Here is a 22,229-nt window from a genome sequence, read left to right on the forward strand (position 1 = left end):
GTGCACAGCTCAGCTGTACCAAGTGTCCGTGTGCACAAACATTCCAAACCAGAAGACTCTAATTGAAGTGGGACTCTTAATGACATTATTTATTAAAAAAACCCCAAAAAACAAAACAAACAAAAAAAACCCCAAAAAACAAACAAAACAAAAACAAAAAACAAACAAAAACAAAAAAACCCCAAAAAACCAAAACCAAAACAAAAAATACAAACAAACAAACAAAAAAACCAAAAACAAACAAACAAACCCCAAAACAAAACAAACCAAAAAAACCCCCACCAAAACCAATTCTTGAGTACTTTTCAACATTAGGTATGCAGTTCAAGGCTACCAGAGGAGCTGCCAGCATCTTTACCTACAACTGTTCTACTTAGTTTGGAATATGAGCGACAAAACACAAAAGAAAAGCTTGAGATTGTGTCCAAGAGGAGAAAATTAAGTATTGCAACTTATGCCCATTTATAAATAAAACACAAGGGTTTATTAATATTAAACAGAGGAATAATTAAAGTAAAGCAGAACAAAACTTCTGAAGAATACATTTAATCTAAAACTTTAAAATGCTGACCTTGACAAGGTGTTCTTGATTTAATTATGGTAGGAGAGGAGTCTCCTGCACTTCAAAAGCCAAGCTCTGAGAATTGATTTGGTCACTGCCTCAGCCAGGCTTTGTGATGGTGCCTCCTCCTTTGGGAACACCTCAGGTTCCTTTGGTCTGTGTATTGCAGCTGCCTTCATAAAGGTAAATGCACAGATTGTTTCTTCAGAGCGGGCTGGCAAACACAAATGTTCTGTTCTCTGAAGATGGGTCAAGCTGAGTTTCTGCCCATCAAACAGTTTTACTTACCTTTTAATTATCACGAGTGCTTTCAAATGATGTTACTTCCAGTTTTCCATATTTAAAGGGGACAGAAATATAACAGGCTACTCAGGTTTATAGTTTTTTGCCTAATCAAGTTTTAAGTGGTCATTTTAGTGCTCTTGAGTAAAACTGACCTTAAAAAGTAACTGAGCCACCTCTTTTCTATGTGAGGATTTTTTTTTTTTTACATTAAAGCTGATTATTCTTGAAATGTCAACAGTGAGATGCTAATCACTGTTTGCATCTTAAACATCTTGTATTGTCTCCAAAATTCAACTTGATACATTTCAGTTCAGGGTTTGCTTGCAATCATTAAAAACATAGTTTCTATTTAGCCTACATCTTTTTTGTAAGTGCTGCTGCTAGGAAGAATCGCATGGCCTTTTGTTCTCAATCTGTAAAAACATTTGAGGAAATGCTGTTCGGGTTTATTCCCAGGATTTTTTTCTCTCCTCTGAAAACACTAAACTACAATATTTTCTCTCTGGAGAGGAAAAAAAAACGAGTGTTGCATACAGAAAATAGGGTGTGAATTTTCTTACTATTTTCAAATGTGTTTTATTAATCTTCTGTCATTTAATCTGTATATAACGAAAACTTGTAGAGGTGTTTTATTAAAAATACACTGAGAACAAAACAAGTTACTTGGACAGTTTTTTTTTGGTTATCTGAATTTTCTTTCAGAACTGTAGTTACAGTTGTCTTGTGGTTCAGTATTTTGGTTTTCAGCTTTGGAGTTAGTTTGGTAGATATTTACCTTGTATTGAGTTAGGAGCAAAAAAAAGCAAGTTTAAGTGTTTGTATAACTTTGAGTTTGGAAGGTTCTATGACTATTAAACCCTGCTTCATTTATTTGATAGCAGGCAACTTAGTATTTTGTGATAGGCTGTATGGTATACAATGAAATGTTCTCTTACTATTTCAGTTTATATTAAGTCCTGCAAAGTGATTAGGAAATTTAAACTTTCTGAATTAAGATTGAATATGATGATTAAACCATGGCTCTGTGGAAATCATAATCTACTTTGAAAATCACACTTGGTTAGTCAAAACCTTGTCATAATAAAGAAAATTAAAATATGTGTCAGTCAGGCATCTTCCTCTGAAAATTTCACTTTATTGTTGGTTAATCCAACTGGATTGGAAAGGTTAAAGAGATTTATTAGAAGACAGGAATGATAGTTCACCCGGACGTGCTGTCAGTCTATTCCAAATGTAATTATCTAACTAAATATTCCAAAGGTGCAGCCAACAGTCCTACCTGTAATGAAGCCTTTAACTGTTTTTTGGGGGTGGACTTGTATACACCTACAGATGATCTATATGAAATGACACAATCGCTGGTACATTGCTTGTGTCTGAGTTTTAGGCTGTTTTTTATGACTAGTGTTGGGTATTTGGTGCTTTTTTTTTCTCTTTCATTGTATTTTTTTTTTATTTACATTCTATGAACTACTTTTGCTTGGTTTTTATGAAAAAAACCCCCGTATCTTATCTCAAACCATATTCTGGTGTAGTAATATGAAAATATTGTTGTGATTAAAGGACACAAAGTAGGTGTCTTTGTTTCAGCAGGGAAACCTTGGAAATTGGAAGTGGTTAAGATTACACTTCAGCTTTGCAGTGGTCTGGTTTGTTTTTCTGCAGGCATTTCTTGTGAATCCTTTTATAAACCTGACTGCAAATAATGCTGTGGTCAAATGGAGGCATGCCCTGTGCCTTCCATTTCTTTTACTCTGTGTTTGATGTTACCGAGACCAGCGTGATAAATTTATTTAGCATGTACCTTAGGAATATCCAATATTCATCCTTACAGCATTTCTGTCCTTTGCTTGCTCTCTCCCCAGACACGACGACGTACTCCACGGAGCGCTCTGAGCACTTTAAGCCATGCAAAGACAAGGACCTCGCGTACTGTCTCAACGAGGGGGAATGCTTTGTGATCGAGACCTTGACGGGGTCCCACAAGCACTGCCGGTAAGCCACGCGCCAGCACGCGCCACTAAACCCTGCTGGCGGAGGGAGGAAGCGTTAGGAAAAAAATTACAAACCTTCAGGTGTAGAGTGGTGGAAAGCAATGGGATTTTTTTCTCCAGGCCGACTGCATCCCTCACAGCTGGTGGGTTTTTTACTAGTCTGTGATAATCATATGTAGAAATATGTTGATACAAGAAGCAACCTTTTGATCTTTTCATAGCTAAGGAAAATCTTTAATATTCTGTTTTCTAATCATACAAACATGTAAGGATTAATGTTTCATTTTGGTGGGTTTTTTACGTATCAAATTCCTATATTCCCCTACATACCAGAAGCATTCCTTTATTTTGGGTACTCCAGCTAGAGTATTTGACAATAGCTGTATGTACTGTCAATTGAGAGAGAGGAAGGGCTAGTTGTTTTAAGAATCAGGGTTTCTCAAGTTTAATTACTGAAAGATAAAATGGGCTATGGTAGCCATCTGAACCTGCTCTGTAGATGTTGTGCACTTTTATACTCCTCAACTTCTGCTATTATGCAAGGCCATCGTGAATGTATTAAAAAGAATATCAGAAAAGAAAGCCAGATCACTTATTGTTATTAGCTAGCCATAGAGGCCAGTGAAAAGGAGTGATATGCAGAAGGAATACTGCAATATCTTCCTAAAGATGAGGATTTTAACACACATACCCATCAGATCCCCAATTATTTAAGCAATCTTTTAGACAGAAAAACAGGTTTTCACTTTGGACTACCTGTGATCTAATTTACTCCTAAGATACTGTGCATGGCATACAAAAGGTGTGTCTGAGACACTCATATGCCCAAGTTCTATTCGGAACATCTCAATGTATGGAGAACTCTAACATAAACAATAAAAAGTGTCAAGGACCCAAGATTTCCTGAAGGGTTTGGGACTAGTTAAGTCCCAATACAAGTAGAATAAAAACATCACAGAGCCACATGTGCCTGGCTTCAAAATGAGAATTAATAAGAATTTATGAATTTAAAGATTGATGAAATTCTACTTATCATCAGAAGAATATTTCTGAGATTTTCACTTTTTTATACAGTACAGGTGATTTTTCCCATTCAGCTGTGTATGGTTCAGTGATCATTCATTTCCCATCTTTGTTTTTGTATGGCATACTTAAATATTATGATTCATTTATTGTGGAAAATTGATGTCTTTTTCTGCTTCCATCATAATGGTGCACAGGTACATACTACACAGGATTTTGGTTTGATTTTTTTTTTCTCAAAGTAGATAAGATTTTTTGGACTTCCTTAGAAATGTCATGAGCTGTTAAGGGAATTATGTCACTCAATTATTTACATGTTTTTTCATTGTCAAAATATTCAAACTGAACAAAAATGCAATAAAATAGCAGAGAAAAATGGATGTAGATGAGAATTTTTAAATTGGCTGATAAATTTAGTAGCTAATCACTTAAACAGGCTGGTTTTGCAAACTGTGGATTACATTTTAAAAAAAAATTCAGGAGATATCTCTTGAGAGCTGTATTCTTTTTTGTTGTTTTTGGTTTGTTTGTGTGACTTTCAGAATCTTTCCTATTGTCTTTGCCAAATTTTCATTTGTTTCCTATGATTCTGATAGTGCAGCCTGCCTAAAGGTTAGAGTTTTTCCACCCAAGCTTTCCCCTGTGTTGACTTTTCATTCTTTCCAGCAAAGTGAAATTTTTTTCATCACCTTTCTTGTGTTATCCTTCCATAGGGAAGCACCAATATCTCTTGGAGTCTCTTGGTTCCTGTGTGTTTGACGTTTTTGTTGCTTGTACAGGTTCCAGGCACTGGCACTTTCTCTGGGAGTTAAACATCTTTTTTTATAGTGGGTACTTTGAATGGTGCCTGTATGAGGCAACAATTTTCATATAGCAAAAGAAGCATTTTAGAATTTAAAGCGTGATTAGTTGTAATACTTTGTTTAGTTTTATAAGGACCTTTGACACTGTAAGCAGCAGCTTGTTCAGAATCACTTTTATACTGATAGGTTTGTCATTAATAGAAACTTTTAGATTTGCTCCTAAATGCTGTATCTCTGCCTTGGTAGACTGAAGGTGTCTTTGTCAGGGTCAGTGCTGTAATGAGTGGGATGCAGGTTTTTTTCTGTGTGTAGCCTGTAACAGTGCTCAGAAATAACAGCCAGAATGTACACTTGTAGAAAAATACAATACTGATATACCATAATTGTCCTCTAACTAGTCAAAAGCGATTTTTTTACTAGGGTTATGGAATTCCCATAGCGATCAAAAAGAATCATTTGAGTACAGAATTATGAAGACTTAAAATGGTCCTTCATTCTTAGAATCAGGCTGCATTGTATATTCTCACTGTGAGAGTAATTTCGCATCTGTTCTGGGAGCAGAGCACCAATTTACTGAAATGAGAATTTGCCATGTGGAACAGCTGCAGACAGAGGACCTTGAATGAGCAAAAAGTTTTGTCCCACTTGGTCAGGTTTGAAGGGTATTAGTAGATGATATTCTTCGGGAGGAGTTGTGTAGTTGTTCTTGTGTGTGCATGTCTAAGGGTAAATCTGCTAATTATAAAGGGACAGAGGTAGCAATGAATAAACATCTGAGTTATACCTTGGACCTCTTGTGAACCTCATGACCCATCCTGGCGATGCCAACAGGCCCAGCTGGCAGCTCAGGCACCTTTTGGAGTCACAGACTCCGTGGTGCTGTTGTTGGAACGTTGGCCGTGTCCATCTTCTGCCTCCAGTCACTGGTGGCACTGGCACTGGGATGTTGTGGAGCACCAGCTCCAGCTCATTCCTGTTTTATGGGATTCCTGCCCTGCCTGCTTTGACCCCAAAACTGTGGGGAGTGGGACGAAGGTGCACCCTTGGCCAAGGGCAGGCTGTGTTGCAGGAGACCACTGGGAGCACAGGAAGTCAAGAGGTCAGAAGGAGCCCTGATCATGGATCATCCGTTCCTGTTCACCTCCAGAGGAGTGTCCTGAAGTCACAGGATTTTTTTTTTCTTTTTTTTAATTACATTATTTTTGTTCTAAATTTAATTCAAATTTTATAACTCAATTTTTTTGTTTAAACTTCTACATTTTACTCGGCGTCTCTTGGTGAAAAATTGCCTGGGATGTAAACTGGCAAGAGTTCTCCTGCGTGGTTAGGTAACAAACAAGATCCACTGGATGTTTTGTGCTATTTTAAAGCTGTGACTTCAGTGTTTATTTTTGTGAATGGTTTAACATGAGCTTGTTTTAAGGATAGGGTAGGTCATTGATAGGGAAACTTCATTTTTAGCTTCTCCATATGCTTAAATTTTTTCAGTGTTGCTGCCTTGGGAATTTAAGCTGAATGGTGAGGGTGCCTTAATTTGTAATTTACACAAAACAAATCAAGTACACAGTCAACTCTGACACATCAGTGTTTAATGGGGTGTTACATAATCCAGGCTTTAAAAAGACCTGTTCAGGTTTTCTTTGTACAATTTTATTTAAAAGACCCCATCTCACGTCATTCTGGGTTGTGGTTTTTGGGGTTTTTTTTGAGTTTGTGGGGTTGTGGGTTTTGGGCTTTTTGGGTGACTTTCTACATTATTTTTTCCCTTTTAATCCGTGTATTTTATTTAGATAACCCATTTAAGACTGGAACACACTTACTGGTTCAGGAAGTGGCTAAAACTTTTGAGGGGAGAAGAGGATTGTATTTTAAATTTCTCCTCTGAGAAAAGCCATTAAGACTATTGTGTATACACAGGAGGTCTCGGCATTGGCAGTGAACGCCGATGTACTCTTTAGAGATTTGAGTATGTGGGGTGAGATATTCCTTTCATCCTGTCTTGCTGTTCTTCATCTCTCCTTCAAGCAGTAGAAGGCCTGAATGAGTTTTCTAACTGTGGAGAACGACAGAATAGACTCAAATGTACAGTATACAAGACATCATCTCCAGTTGACCAAATTGCAGCAGGTTGTACATCAGCATCTGAAGTGTTGCTACTGTGGTTCCAATCCCAGGGTTTTCAGGTTTCATTGGACAGTCTGTTTTTGATGCATACATGCTGTTCTGGTGAATTGAGCTTGGTGATCTTGCTCATATTTGTGCATAAATTTTCCATTTTTGTGTTTAGTTGATTAAAAAGCTGTACCAGCATTTCTCGGCTTTGTTTAAAATCTGTCATGAGAGCAGAAGGATTGAATCCCCATTTATTGAAAATCCAGTTTGGATGAATGTTTATATGCTGTCAGGTTTTATTGTGAGTCTTCTGTATAATAGTAACTGTAATCCAGGCATAGCCCTTGCTGTCAGTGAGAGCCGGAGAAAGGGATCAAACAGATGGGACTTTAGAACAGTTCTGAGCATGGCATATGATACATGCACTTAACCATAAGTTAAAAATCTAGAAAGCTAAGAATGTAATTTCCCCAATTTAGTTACATGGCTTGTTTTCTTGGCTTTGGCAGTCTGACCTAGGTGTTTTAAAATACCAGCTACTCCATTTTGTGTGTTCCCCCATCTTGTATTATGCTGACACTTCTCCAGAATGCAAGCCCAGGAAATTATTTGCTATTGAATACATTAAAAAATCTCACTCATGTCATAATATTCCAAGCACATGTTCATCAAAGTAATCCACTGTATTGAGATGACAATGTAACATACAGCTGCAAACTTTTAAAGGAGGAAGAAGGCTGTGCTTGGAATTCAGGGTATTTTCCATGTCAAGGGCAATCAACAGAGCTCCTGTTGTGAAAATTATTGTCTTATGAACATTGCTGTAGCACGTATCGAGATTACATTTGTGCAGTTGCATGCACCATTTTCTGGAATGCCTCTGCCTTTACTTGCATGTTTACTTTGGAGAGCCTGAAGCGCAGTTGAAATCCAGAGTTGGGTATCTATAAGCTGTTGTTAAGCAGCTCCTTGGTAACTTTAACACAGATTCCCATTGTGTTGCTGCTCCATCACCTGTGTATGCAGCAGTGCTCTCACAGGCTGCGCTTGCTTGCAGTGCTGTGATTGCTCCTTTACCTGAGATGGAATGGCTGGTGTGCCTGAAGTGTTGTGCCTGGCTCATCCTTTTCAAAACCCAGCCTGTCAGAAGTCAGGAAGCTGGAATTCTGGCTAAGTCTGTTACAGGGAGTACACATGTTCGTTTACTCCAGGTAGCACTTGTAATAAAGAAATTAAAACCTTTACTGCCTTAAGTAATACTGATATTGTCCACAATGTGACTACTTCTGTCTTTTTTTATTGGAAGCCATCATGCATTTCTTGTATATTTTTAGGTATTTCTTCTCCTTCACAAAACAAGCAAATAAAAACTCCCCAAAGACCAAACAGAAAACACTTCCCAAACCCAAAGCATTTCTGTGCATTCTCTTTCAAGCTCCTGCCCCTTGAAATAACAGGAAGAGGTTGCATGGCTTTGCTGCCACATACCAGGTCTCTTGTTTTAAACCTTTTAAGATATGAACTGTGAAGAAAAATAGTTTATAAACCTCAACGTGAAATGGTATAAAGTCCAAGATATCTGTAGGACTCTTACTTGTTACCTAGGTATCCTAACTCTTTTCATATCCAGTCTTACACAATTTTTATCATTTGCTCTGAATTTTTGTGCAGTCAACATATATGCCTTGAGTTCTTTTAATTGGATTCAGTTAATTAGAATAAAAACTAAATTAACTGGTCCAAATACCAAATTTCACCTATATAAAATCAGTACTTTTTCAGTTAGCCCAATTCTTTTTCTAACAGTCCTCTGAAATTAAGCCCCTTCAAGTCTGATATTATGGTATAAGAATTCAATAAATAACAAACAGGTTTTTAAATGTAAATTGAGTCTTTTAACATCCTCCCCAGATGCAGTAGTGCAGGAACACATAATATGATATTCACATGAAACACAAGAACATCTGATTCATGCTTTCATAATTTTACATTCAGAAGATAGAGGCTCTTGAGAAATCTTCTGTCAAAGTACTTTAATTATTGATTAATTTTGACAGTATCAACACTCCGTTTTACAGTGCTTTTTATTTACAGATTTTTTTCTCCTGGATTGTTGCATGCAACTTCTGCTGTGACTTCTGTGGTAAAAAATACTTTCAGCTTGCAGGATACATATGCCAATTTAAAAGCCTTGTGAAATTCTGTTAATTTCAAATATCTGCAAAACTGAGGGGTAATAGTTTTCATACCGAATGTCCTGACAGATACTTCCCTTGATGTGCTCACAGAAGTTCACCCTTCACAGATTCAAGTTTCTGGGGTGAACCAGCGTTTGTTTATTGTGGTTGTTGCTGTTCACACAGGAAGGAGTGAAGGTCTCATTCCTTCAAGCAGCTCTGCACACCAGAGGTCCCTGGCAAAGCATCTGTTATCCATTTATCCCTCTCAAACATCTTCTGAAAACAGTTCGTGTTACTTTTGTTGTTTGGGGGAGGATAAATTAATTTATCAGGAAAAAGAAACACAGAATGAAAGAAAGCTTTGTATTTTAATGATAGTTTGAGGTTTCTATCGCCTGTATTCGTAGTATTTCAGGTTTTATTTGCTTTCTGCTGAGCACCTTAGGCTATATATTCTAATGCTTTTCCTTTGAAAAAAAAATGGATTACTAATCAGTGGGGTTTCCTGGCTCCATTTCTGTCTTTTGAAGTCATGAAATTCATGCACCTGCTTAAGGTTGTGGTGGAGATGCATTTTTCCAGTGGGAACAGTAAGCTAGAAGTCATAATACTGTACAGATAAAATGCATGCCCAGATAATTGAATTACACTCAAATTTAACAATTCACCTGCGATTCATTCTATTTAAGCAACATAAAAATCTTAGTTCCATTTTGTCTTGTTTGAAATGCTTATTCAAGTTGATATTTTTGTAAGAGCTTGAGGAAATAAAGTAGAAATTGTGTAGATGTGCATCCAAAGTTAATGTTGACACTTAAGAAAATGAGTGTTTTAAACCTGTGTCAGCCTGCAGTACTGAAAAAACATAAGATTATTTTCTGTTTCTCAGAATACTAAAGATTAATGTAAATCCATTTTCAGTTAGTGTAAAGTATGGGAAAACATAGTTACAGGCTTAGCACATTCCCCCTGGTTAATTTTTTTTTAAAGCCACACATCTGTAGTTCAGAGATAATAGCATCAAATTAAGCAGTGGTAATTCTTTCATTTCTGTATGTACAGAGTAACTTCCCAGACATAAGAGATATATATCCTTTTTTAGAACAACCAGGAATGTGAGTGAAACAAAAATATTTCTGGAGGCTTGAAGTAAACTGTCATCTCTTCCTGGAGTTCTGGAAGAGAAAGAGGCCAAATTCAGCTCCCTTTGGATTTGGCAAGATCCCTTCAGCTGGTTGAATCAAGAGATGGGCTATAACCTGGAATTTCAGTAGGGAGAAGTGAGAAATGGAGTTGCCAGCTCAGCAGCTGAGATGGCTTTTTCTTGAGGCCGCTAATAGTGCTTGGATTTCTTCATTTGGCACTGAAGTTCAGGGAGTTCAGGAACCAGTGATGGGCTAATGTCTATTCCCATGTCTCAATATCGAGAATACTTTAATCTGGTGGAACCTTTTTGTTTTATCACCATCTTTTCTTATGCCCACTCATGTTTCTGAAGCTCTATTCTTGCCATGATAGTTTAGCCAGGCATTCTGGTTGTGTAGCACTATTAAGAACGTTGATCTGTTAATAGGATAAATTGCCTGTAAAATGCCTCCTGGTTCCTACTTCTGAAGGAAAAGCTGTGACACAGAGAGGAAGCTATTAGCCAGTCCATACTGTCTGAAACTAAATACAAGATGAAGAGATACATCCTGAAAATTGGAAAACCACAAGTTGGTTAAGTCCTTCCCCTTCTAAGGAATGTTCTGTCAAATTATAAGAATTTGGGGTTTTCCCCCCCTTATTTTCCAAGGCCCCAGTGCAAAAAGGTTGATGTGGGTTTTATAGTACACACAAAGAATTTGTAGGAAAAAACCCACCATACCTTAAAATGTATGGGTGCAAATATTGATGGCATATATAGCATCTGTCTCGAAGCTAGCATATGCAAATATTCTGCCATCAAACTGCTTTTAAATTAACTTGGAAATGAGTTAGGTTTGTTGTTGTTCTTACCTCCCTTAGGCAAGAAGGAATTTGTGAAGTGCATAATGCAGACATCTGAAATCTCTCATTTAAATTCTCATCCCTGCCAGTGTCTTAAGCACACTGAAAGCAATAGCATTTCCAATCTAATCCTATCTGCAGATATTCTCCCAGAAGATCCGGAAAAAAAAAACCAAAACAAAACCTCCCTGGAAGAAGAAATAAGCTCTGGACAATTGAGTCCTCTAAATAGAAATATATGCCAACTATATCAAAATGCTAAATACCAGAACTTTAATCCACCAGCACTCTAGATCCATCTAAATGAGAAGAACAAACAAAACCAACCACCTGTTTCCTCTGTCCTTTACTGCTAAGAAAACCCTTCCTGCTGTCTCAAATAGGAAGAGGGGAAGTGAGGCAAAAATGTGTGGATCCTGTAATGGTGTGTAAAGTGGGGCATCTGAGATTAGAGAGGCAGGTAAACTGCTTTATGTGAGTTGTGTTGAATAGATAAATATTCTGGTCCTTATCCTGTACCCATTAATGTAGTGTTTGAATTTTAAATGTACTCCTTGAAGTTATTCCAGTGCAGAGGAGTGACCTCTTTGGGCAATTGCCAACAGTGTATAATAAAAAGCAGGTTTGGATAAAGTCTCTTCAGAGATAATGCCAGGAGCTTGTAGTGAAACACCTGTTGGGCTGTGTTTGTGCCTCATCAGCTGTTTTGTTGGGTTGAAAACCGCAGCTTTCACAAGAATTGTGCTGTGGAAGAAGCCACTGTGAGAAGCTTAGGGTAATATCTGCACTCTCACTTGGATCAGCACACAAATCTGAGGTCCAACTCCAGTCACTTAGGATACTTATGTATCCCAGTGATGCCTTGTTAATTAATTAAATGCAAAGGATATTTGACAGGGGAATGCAAAGTCAAAAGTAACCTGTGGAACTGCTTCTGGAAGGGAAGAATCTTCTAGAAAGCTGTATAAGTTTATAAACTTTGCATCAGGTGCTGCATATTTCTTAGCAGCACTTGGTCTGTTGGTGAATGTACACAATCTCTGCAGCAAGCATTTTGTCTGAACCTTTCCTATTTTATGATAGGAAAGGTTCAGACAAGGTTCCTTTATCCTGACTTCGTGAGACAAATTCATTTTATTTTTAAAAGCATCTTACAGAAAACCATCTGGAAACTAATACTTTTTTGTTTGCTAGTTTTTATTAAAGGTTTTTTGAGGACAGAGAAAAAAAATGTTTAGAAATGAAACAAAGCCTCAATTTGATCTTACTGGACTCAGGAAGATCCTGACAGACAGGCCACATTGCTTTGGCCTCATTTCACACAAAAATACATGGGGTTTTTCTTCCCCCACTTTGCTTTGTTTTTTGGGTTTTTGGTTTTTTTTTGGCTATTTTGAAAAGTGAAAACTAGAATAATAAATACAGTATCTAAAGTGACAGGGCCTGAAGTTGTTGGGATCACTCTGGCAGACTTTTTGAGGCTGCAGAATGGAAATTTGTATGGGAGCTGCATTTGAGTCAGGCTGCCCTTTAATTCTGCCCTCCTCTTTGTGTCCATTTCATTTCTCTTCTGTCTTTAGGTCCCCTCTGACGCTGTGCAGGTAACAGTGAGGTTCTGACTTTGGGGTCCAATCCCATCAGAAGTGGGACGGAGGGCAGTGAAGTCCCCCTGTGTTGGCTGTCCTGGATGGGGCATTTCTGGTGGAATGCCTTCTGGAGGAGTTTTCAGCTTTCTGCTTAAATTTCTCACTGTGACTGGAGCTCCCAGGAGAGCTTGTGAGGATGACCAAATCCTAAAAATTGAGGGGTTTGCTAATCTTCTTAGGGAAATACTAGCAAAAGCCTGAAACAGGCTTTCAGCCCCCACATCCTTCAATAGGAAAAGTTTATTTTAAACATCATCTTAATAAATTCATAAGGTAACCTGCCAATATAAGGCTGTGGTTTCTAGCTGAGGTTAGGGCAGCATGGGGACCGTGTGCTGAATGTCTTTGAGGACTCTGGAGGAAAAAGTGGAGAATGAGAATTCTGATGAGTTTGTATAGACAGAACATGGGAAAATAAAATCATAATTTGATGGATTAATAAATCAGCAACAATTAAATAAGATCAACTGCTTAAATATAGAGGTTTTTCTATTCAAGAACAATCAAAGTCTTTGTGGACTGGGGAAAATTACATGGAAAGGAATGCTGTTGATAAATCTGTGGTGCTGCTTCCATGCTGAATTGCTGCTGTGACTTGCTAACTCAAAACCAGTGCAGAAATTATTGGGACTTCGTGTTGCCGCATTGTCCAGGATCTGCATCATTTTGTCTTATTTAGAGTAAAGGTCCTTTTGTTTTGTGGAGACTCCAGCATGTTACAAAAGCGGCCAGCTCTGTGCACTAAATCAGCTCCTGTTAGGGAGCAGCAGCAGAGGCTGCTCTGGCAGTGCCAGTGGGAGATGCTGCTCGTGTGTGATGCAGAAGGGCTTTGCCAAAATGGACTCAAAAAGCAGAGCATGGTTTCCATGTTGCAGTATTGGCTCACATCATACAAGATGTTGGCAAAAAGGACTGTAGTAGTTTTGCTTTTCTCTGTAACTTTGACCATTTTGATCATTCCGTTTGGGAAAGAGATGTTTTTCTCTTGGGTATCTATAGGGATGATAAGTTAATACTACTGGGTTTATTATTTGTTTTTAGGAGTGGGGCTAAGGGTTTGCCTCTGTACATTGGAACTTTAAAATTGTCCTGGAACCAGGAGTTTCTAACTTAGAAAAACAAATTTCTGTCAAAACCCATGAATTTCCTGAAATTCAGAAAGGAAATAGCAGCAACACCTAAATCTTAGTGTGGCTTGTTTTTTGGTTTTTTTTTAATACAGCTAAAGTAAAAACATCCCAAAGCAAGAAACGAAGATGCTCCCTTTTGGAAAGAGCTAGCAAGTTCTCATAGCAGTGGTTTTAAAATTCTCACTCTTGTAAATCTCTGGGCACTCTGTGTTTGAATAATAATGATTTACAGCAATGGAAGTGTTTGGTACACTGCACTAAAGATTTTTACATCTGTTTCATTTTAAGTAGTGTACAGTAGAATATTTCCTAATAGAAGAAAATGGACGAGATAGTGGCAATATATGCAACATGTTAGCAAAAAATAGACTGTATGAATTTTAAATAAAGTACAAAGTTAATTCATTATGCATGATGGATAACTATAATATTTGCTGGGATGAAATTTCCAGTAAATGTTACTATTTGCTGAATCAAGATGATTGTGCTCTTGTCCAGAGTGGCTTGCTTTCTTTGTGCAGTTTGATTTGCTCATGCTGTAAACATAAATCAGAAAATCAGATGCTGCATATTGGCAGAACTGGATTAATATTTTATTTTTAAAAAAATATTGGTACAGAATTATCCCAAGTGTTTGTTGGGTTAAGATAGAAGGAAGACATTGCTGTGTCTGTAGCTGCATCTGGTAGTTTTTTCATGGTTTTCAAAGATAAATTTCTCCGTTCTGGATTTTGCCTTCTTACAGTTATTTTCAATAATCTACCACACATTTATGAAACTACACAGATCACAGATCTTTCTCAGCCATCCCAATTGCATTCACTCTGTTTAAATGGTCATTTTGGCTTGCTTGTCTGGCATTTTGTCATAGATGTCTAGCAGTAATCTTAGGCTCACCACAGCATAAACAGAGTTCCTCTTAATCTTTTAATTTTTTCTGTTAAATCCCTTTCTGAGCTACATCCTGGCAGTGTATCCTGAGAGCCTCAGTGTCCCCAGGGTCTTGTTGGGAAAATGGTCACTGTAACCCAGTTTCATCCCAAATATTCCCGTGCTGAGTTCATGCTGCATAGCAGGGAACAGTGTTCTGCTCCTCTCTTGGCGAAAGTCCTTGTTGGGCAAAAGTGTTTTCTCCAGCAGAGAAAACTGATCAAGACTGCCACCCTTGCCCCTCTGCCAAACAAAGTGGTTTTAGTGAGCTCAAAGCTCTGAGGGGCTCAAGAGCTGTGTTCCCCCAGTTATGTCCTGATCATTTCCTGCCAGGCTAACAGGCTGCCCAAGCACGAGAAAGCTGACATTAAAATTATCACAACCTGACGAAATTCTTAGGTAGGGGTTCTAATTTTTAATCATTTGCTGAGCTCCATAATTATGGAATTATGCTGGGGATTAGCTTCTAATCATTGTCCTGCATATGCAAGTTGTTTAGGCTCTCTGAAAATATAATTGCAAAGCCAATAAGTGAGAAAAAGTAATATGGTAAGTGAAGACAGTGTAGCTCTGAGGAATAAAACAATGTGGATATTTGTTTAAAATAGCAAAGTTGGATATAGGTGTATATATAGATATACACATATATGCAATTATATCTGTGTATGAAAAGGATCAGTCTCATCTATTCCATGATAAGTAGCAAATGTCAGGCTTTTTCAGAAGTAACAAAGTAGAAAAATCATCGTTACTTAACAAGGAGGTAAATTATGTACAGGATCTAAATTTTAAATCCACACCCAGATCTCCTAAGATTGTCAGATTCTTATACAGAAAGGATTTTATTGTGGTGGTATAACGAGAAAACATTGCATTTTCTTCTGGAAACTTTGAGGGATTGTTTCTTTAGCTTAATTTTGGTTTTTGTGTTTTTTTTTTTTTTTTTTTTTTTTTTGTTTGTTTGTTTGTTTGTTTTTTGTTTGTTGTTGTTGTTGTTTTTTTTTTGTGTGTGTGTGTGTGAACAATTTTTGTCCCCTTGCTGTAGAAATGCCTTGTAAAATTGTTGCTCTGTGTATAGTTACTGAAAGGCCCCAATAGTTCAAAAGCATTATGGGGGAAAGCAGGAATGGATAAAATCAACTGTGATGATAAAATCGACTGTGATTAAACAGGTTATTAAGAGTCTTCTCTTAAATTGTACCTTGTTATTGCTATAATTTGTTTTTGCTTAGGGATTAGGTGATGTAACCTGGACAGAATTATCATGGTAATTCTGGGACTCAGTTTTTAGATGTAGAGAGAACTGCAGCATTACATGACAGAATGAGTTTACATCATGTGGAAGAAAACATGGATTCATGCCTGATGAATCATTGTTCACCAAAGGATCAGAGTTACATAATTAAGTAGTAGAAAAGAAAAACTACAATCTCAGCCTTTTACTACTTGAAAATGTTTGCAGAGTAGCCAGGAAGAAGGCTTAGTGTCTGTAAGTGGGCAAAATTCCAGGTAAGCTTTTCCAATATCGCTTGCTTTGAAATGCAGCTACTCCCTGCAGTAAAAACCAGCAAGATGTAGTACCCATCAGTTGCTTTCACCAACTTAATCTGTTAACATTTCTGAAAACAGGCAAGTAATATGTGAAAAATAAATGTAAACTTCTCTCCCCTTTGTAAATCAAAGGTAAAATGTGGCCTTTATAGACAAAGCGTTGTACAAGCTAGAGCTATTAATAAAAACTGACTTGGGTGGGTTCTCAGTCAGTTAGAAGCTTGCATTATAATTTGCCATAGTAGTTTTCATAATAATTACAGACACATGTAAGCTTTTGCAAGTCTTTTTAATGCTTTATTTGTGTTTTGTGGGGAATAAGGAGATTGACATATTTTTCCTTAGCATCATCCTTAGAGCATAGATGTTAGTTTTTGTTACATTTCTGTTACACGAAAGTGTCAATAAATATCTTTATTATCATCCAAAAAGCCTGGATACACAAGTGCTATTCTCCTTTCAATGTATGCTCTGCTGGAATAACAGGGAGGTCTAATAGTTGTATGAAAAATTTACAATTATGAGTCCTAAAATGATCAGGCACTTTGTATGCAGCTAATAGGAACTCTCATGCTTTATAATAATTAGGTATTTGATTATCTTTCTTTTAAAAGTAGTACAAGTGTAAAAATGAAAGTATATCCCTTTTCTTAGTGGGAGTTTCTGGAGTTGACATTGTGCTGTGTTTCATTGTGCTGGAGAATTCTTGATTTTTTGTCCAAATGCAGAGGTTCATTCCCAGGATATCTGTTAGAAGAATCTGTGATATGTATTAAATCTCCCTGTTTTGCTTCCATCTTCTTAGCAGTGACTTAATCCTGAACTTTTCAGAAATAGTCATCTGCTCCTAAAATAGGCAACAGCTTTTAACCTGTAATGATTATTGGCCAGATGACATTTACACTTCCTGTCTGTCCTCTTTGAGTGCAGAGTCAAAGCTCATTTGGAACAGTTGTTTTGCCTTTTCGCCTGTCTTGGTATTTAGACTGCAGCAAATCTGAGCCTTTGAACCCCTTCAGGTAGAAGTTTGCACTTGCTGTGGGGACATCTTGGTCTCAGGGAATTTGCAGATCAAGAAAGCACTGTCACAGTCAGAGATTTCCCTGCACTTCAACCTATCCTTGACTTCTCTGTGTGCCTAGAATATCTTTGTGCCATAACAACTTCCTTATAAAATGGAATATTTTTTATTATTACCTCTCAAACACTCAACTCCAGTGACTTTGTAAAGTGGGCTTATTAATCAAGACAACAGTGTTGAAAATGGATGATTGAAACACATTTCAGTTTTGTCTGATGGACAAAATGATGGAGGAGTCATCCGATATATTTTTTGACAGCCAAGTTTATTATCTGTAGTTTGACCTGATAAATGATTATGGGTAGGTCTTTGTGTTGCTGTGGGTGTTGATGACTGAGGCCTGATGGCTGTGCAGCTCTGCTGGGGGAGCTCTCTGTCTCCTGTCACACGGGGTGGGTTGCTCGTGCTGCACTGCAGGTTGCTGCAATGATTGCAGCTTCCTCTGATGTTACATTAATCCGAGCCTGATCAGTGTCTTAAATGCTGTCTAATCACAGCAATAGCTAAATAAATAATGAGAAGTGGTTTTTAATGGAATACATTCTATATGTATCACTCACTGAAATTTTGCCTACAGTCTTATCTTGGACACTAATATTTTGGGAGTCGGTCTTGTAGCTCATTTCCATTTATCTGTTGGTTTCTTTTTCCTGGTCTTACAAACCAGTCTCTCAAACCAACAAGGTCAGATGTAAATCTTTGTGACTGGAAGACTGCATTGTCTCTTGATTTCAGATTTTATAGATAGTTCTGTTTACAGATATTATCTTCTTTTGCCTCCTGCTGGAACTGAATCCTTTGTGATTGCCATTTCGTTGTCTTAGATACGATCAAGCCAAAAAAAGCATCCTTTATGCATATAAACAAACACCAAATCAATTTTCTGCTTTTGCATTTGTCTCTTTCAGGATCTGGTCTTAAGAACAAACAAATGAAAACAGGGAAGTGTCTTACTTATGGCCTCTTCTAAGCCTGATGGGGTTTTGCCAGGTTTTTTTGTTAGGATTGAGCTCAGTCCATGTGAAATGGTTTTGCTGATCAGGGAATGTTCTGCACGCCAGTGCAGGTTAGTCCTGGGTCAGAGGTGCTGAGAACGTCCTCAAACCTGTATTCCCTCTAACCCCGCTACCATGTGCTGTATCAGGACCACGAGTGCTTTGCTCAGCTGCAGCACCAGGATTCCACATTGCCAAGTCCTCTGCATGGGAATGTTGAACTTGGCGTGTGGTGGTGTGATGGGGTGGAATTCCATGGGGCTGGAATTCTGCAGCCAAGAGCAGATCTAGCAGCAGCTGCTGAGTGTCAGTGCCCAGTGTAAAACCAGGCACATAAACCAGGACAACCCAGGACCTATGAAATACTTGCTTTCTGCTGATGTCAACACCTACTTATTACTATTGTAACAATTCATTACTTGCAAATGGGCTTTTTGGGTTTTATTTTAATTAATCCAAGATAATAACTCTTTATATTCCCTGTGACAAATTGTGATGAATTAGTGAACTTACCTCCTCGCCTATTTCTCTTCCCTTTTTATTTTAAAATATTGCTTATCATTCTGTGTTTTAACCTAGATTTGTATCTGCAAAGGTATTTTAAAGGACTGCCCTTGATTTTTACACAAATGCACAATTCTACATCAGTGTGCAAAGTTTTTAGTTTAGATGTAATTTCAGCAACAGAACAATATTTGAAATAACTATTAGAACTATGACCCATAAATCCTGGCTAAAGACAGTGACTGAAAGCATGAAGTGAAGAATAGATAAAGAACAGAAAACTGTAAATGCTGTTACGTAAACAAATTAAATATATTAATTATTTAAAATATAGTTAAATATATGAATATATAGTCTCAAAATTAACTATGATTCTGATTTTCTTGGAAGTCCATGGGCAGAGCAGCTGACTGACATATTTTGTAGAAAACTCCAATCCAGCTCATGTGCAAGAGCAATTGTTAATGTAAAAGCAAATAGCATTTTTATTTTCAGTCATTTGACTAGAGAGAAGTTTGCTGTGTACAGGACAGAGACTCCTGCAGAGCTGCAAAGGGCCGTCCAATAGAAAATGCATTTTCAGGCTGTTTTTTGGACTCTGGTGTTTTTAGACTCTCATCAATGAAGTCTGGAGATATCATCTCTTTGTGAAAGATTGCTGGCAGAGTGCAATGTCTGTGAGCATTTATGTGTCCCATGGCTGCTTTCTGAGCACAGGGGCTCCTCTGGACGTGTTGGGTTTTGGGTGACCCTTCTGCAGACCATTCCGTGTGCTCACTCCACACATGCTATTTATTATTTACACTCATGCTTTCCTTTTCCTAGGTGGTTTTTGTCCAAGCCATTTGCAGAGGATGGGCCCTGCAAGCACCCTCTGTGCTATTGAAAAGATAATTGTTTAATCTTGGGCCTGTGAGTCCAAAATCAGTGCATGTTCAGAAGAATCAAATCCTTCTCAGTTATCAGGCTATCACAGTGTACTTTTGGAAGATTTTTCATGGCAGGTACAATATTTCAGGGTTGGTATTTTTGGGGTTTTTTTTATGTGTGGTTTTGGTTTTTTGTGTTTTTTGGGGTGGGTGGTTGTTTTGGTATTTTTTTTTAACAGGGTTAGCAGCTCAGGTAATTAAGCTTACATTAGATCAAATAAATGAGCTCTGAGAGTGAAGTTAAAAGCTGAAAGTTTGTCAGGCTAATTGTAACAAATTGTTGCTCTGACATACAAGGTTAACAGCAGCTAAAAGCTTAGAAGGGAAAAAATATCACTCAATCAATGGGGAAATCCTTTAAAGAACAGCTTTGCTGGGCTCGGGTGCACGAGGGAAGCAGAGCACACACCAGAGGACAAAGAGAAATTTTGACTTGATATTTAAGAACCTTTAAAGATTGTAAAACCCCCAAATGTATAAAATTTAATTAGAAGCTAATGATTTGGTATTGTGGGGAGCTGAAGGGAGCAGAATTGGGAATGGCTTGTTTGGAATGACCTTGCTGTCAGGGTTTCACATAAGCTGTTAAAAGCATGCAAAGAACTGCCACAAAATCAATGAAATAAAACATTGCAGTGGTCCAGTATGGAAGCATAAATTACCATTTTAATTTTCAATCAATAAGAAAACAGATATCCCTGAAGCAGTAAAACATGACCTGCACACAGATCTTCATTGCAGGACAAAAGAGAACACAGCAGATATCCATAAAACTCTGAGATGTTTTCAAGAGCAGTACTGGCTGTATAAAACAGAACAGTGCTGGTTTTGTGCAATAAACTGATTGGGAATATCTGCTCACAGAATAAAGCAACTTTCTTCATAGTTTTGCAAAGCTTTTTGACAGCTGGATGTAGAATTTGCCTTGGATGTCCTTGTTTTACTTTGAAGTTTATGGGTCTGGGCAGTGTTTGAGAAAAGTGTCTGGTCCAGCCCTGAAAAGGTGTCAGGATGGTGCTGCCCGAAAGGCACTGAAGAGGGAAATGGAGTAGCACAGAGAACTCTATTTACAACTGTTCAGCCTTGATTGTTGCCATTATTATTAGTACATGATACTGTTTCATGCCTTGTTTGAATGAGTTAAGTAGACTGTTTCTGTTGAGAAGGTCAATTTGCAGTAAAATCTGCTTTTCAGTTTGGGTGTAGAAGTAAGGGAGCTTGAAAATCCAACCCATTGATACCTTGAGTGAACTTCAAACCCTATTTTTAGGAAAGCATTGAATAAATTTGAAATGCTTTTTGCCTGTGTTTCCAGATGGTCAGCACACAGTTTGAAATGCTTCAGTCACTTGGCTTGTATTGAAAGGGTTCTCTGAGTACCCAGTGTTTGGTTTTGACTGGAAGTAATTTAATGTCTGAATCACAGCTACAGAGAACTGAAACGGAGCAAGATTTCTGCATGTGCTGTAAATTGTAATGCCATTGTAGACTGTTTGCTCATGCCATAAGTTCTGTTCTCGAGATACCCACAGAGGCATAAAACAATTAAGTAAGACTAAAGTTTGCAAATGTGCCAGCAATCCTGATTAGCTGGGGAGGTCCCAGCTGACTGGAAGGTTAAGTGGGAAACACTTGTGGTCCTTGTGGCTGGCTGGAAGGACTTGGGGTCCCTGTCCAGCTTGTAACTGAGTTCAGAGGGGAAACAGCTGATCTGTGCAGGAGCAGTGTCACCATCAGGGCTGTCACACCCCTGCACTGCTGCAGCTTCCAGGGAATGCACCTCTGGCACAGTTCAGTGGCAGCAGCTCAATGGAAGGGATGGAACCAATGGATTTTTGCTCATCTTAAACCAGGGAGAAAACATTTGTAACAGGGGTGCAGAAACTCCAAAGGAGCTGGACAGGGGGGTCTTGGTGAAATCATTTATGTAAACAGGACTTCGTGGGTTAAGAATAGGGCTCTTAGTTTTGTACCATGTGATTATTTATGTATTATAAAGCACCTCATCCACATGAATTCCTTTTCACAGAATATCAGATTTGAATGAAGATAAATGCAAGTTATTTCCATTTATCTGATTTTTGCAGCAATTCTCTCCAGCCAAGGAGTTAGCATAATTTCTTTGCTGAGACACAGATCTGTCCAGATGAAACAAATCAGTCATAAACTCACTGGAGGGTTCAGTGTGTCTCTTCCTGACTTTGTAGCAGAGCTCAAAACAGAGTGACAAAGATTCATGTGACTTCATACCCTGGAATTCTACCTGTAAAGGGATTGAGTGGTTGTACCTATAATGGGATTGTGTGGCCTCGTGCCTCTGTCAGTGAAAAAGTCCTTTAAAAAACTTCTTGTATGCATTTTTGAAAATTGTGTCTTTCCATAGCAGAATAAATCTTCTGTGATTTGATTGTGAGCTGATTTTGCCAAATTAATACTATGTGATAATCCTAGAATGCAGTTTGTGCTGCTAAATTCTTCCCATCTTCCTTGCTAGGACCAAACAAGGCACCTCTTT

General features: G+C 38.0%; 1 protein-coding gene across 4 annotated transcripts in view; it reads left to right on the top strand.

The window, feature by feature from the left end:
- The window catches only part of NRG3 (neuregulin 3), a 490,307-nt gene that overhangs the window by 287,001 nt on the left and 181,077 nt on the right, over positions 1-22,229 (top strand). For all 4 annotated transcript variants that reach the window (XR_010081338.1, XM_063405996.1, XM_063405994.1 and 1 more), the window contains one exon: positions 2,713-2,842. Coding sequence is in view for 3 of the 4 variants with exons in the window: in XM_063405996.1 (XP_063262066.1) it covers positions 2,713-2,842 (130 nt within the window). In the remaining variant the exon portion in view is untranslated. The remainder of the gene's footprint in view (positions 1-2,712; positions 2,843-22,229) is intronic.

The sequence above is a fragment of the Prinia subflava genome, chromosome 9, assembly GCF_021018805.1.
Source record: "Prinia subflava isolate CZ2003 ecotype Zambia chromosome 9, Cam_Psub_1.2, whole genome shotgun sequence".
Classification (NCBI taxonomy): Eukaryota; Metazoa; Chordata; class Aves; order Passeriformes; family Cisticolidae; genus Prinia; species Prinia subflava.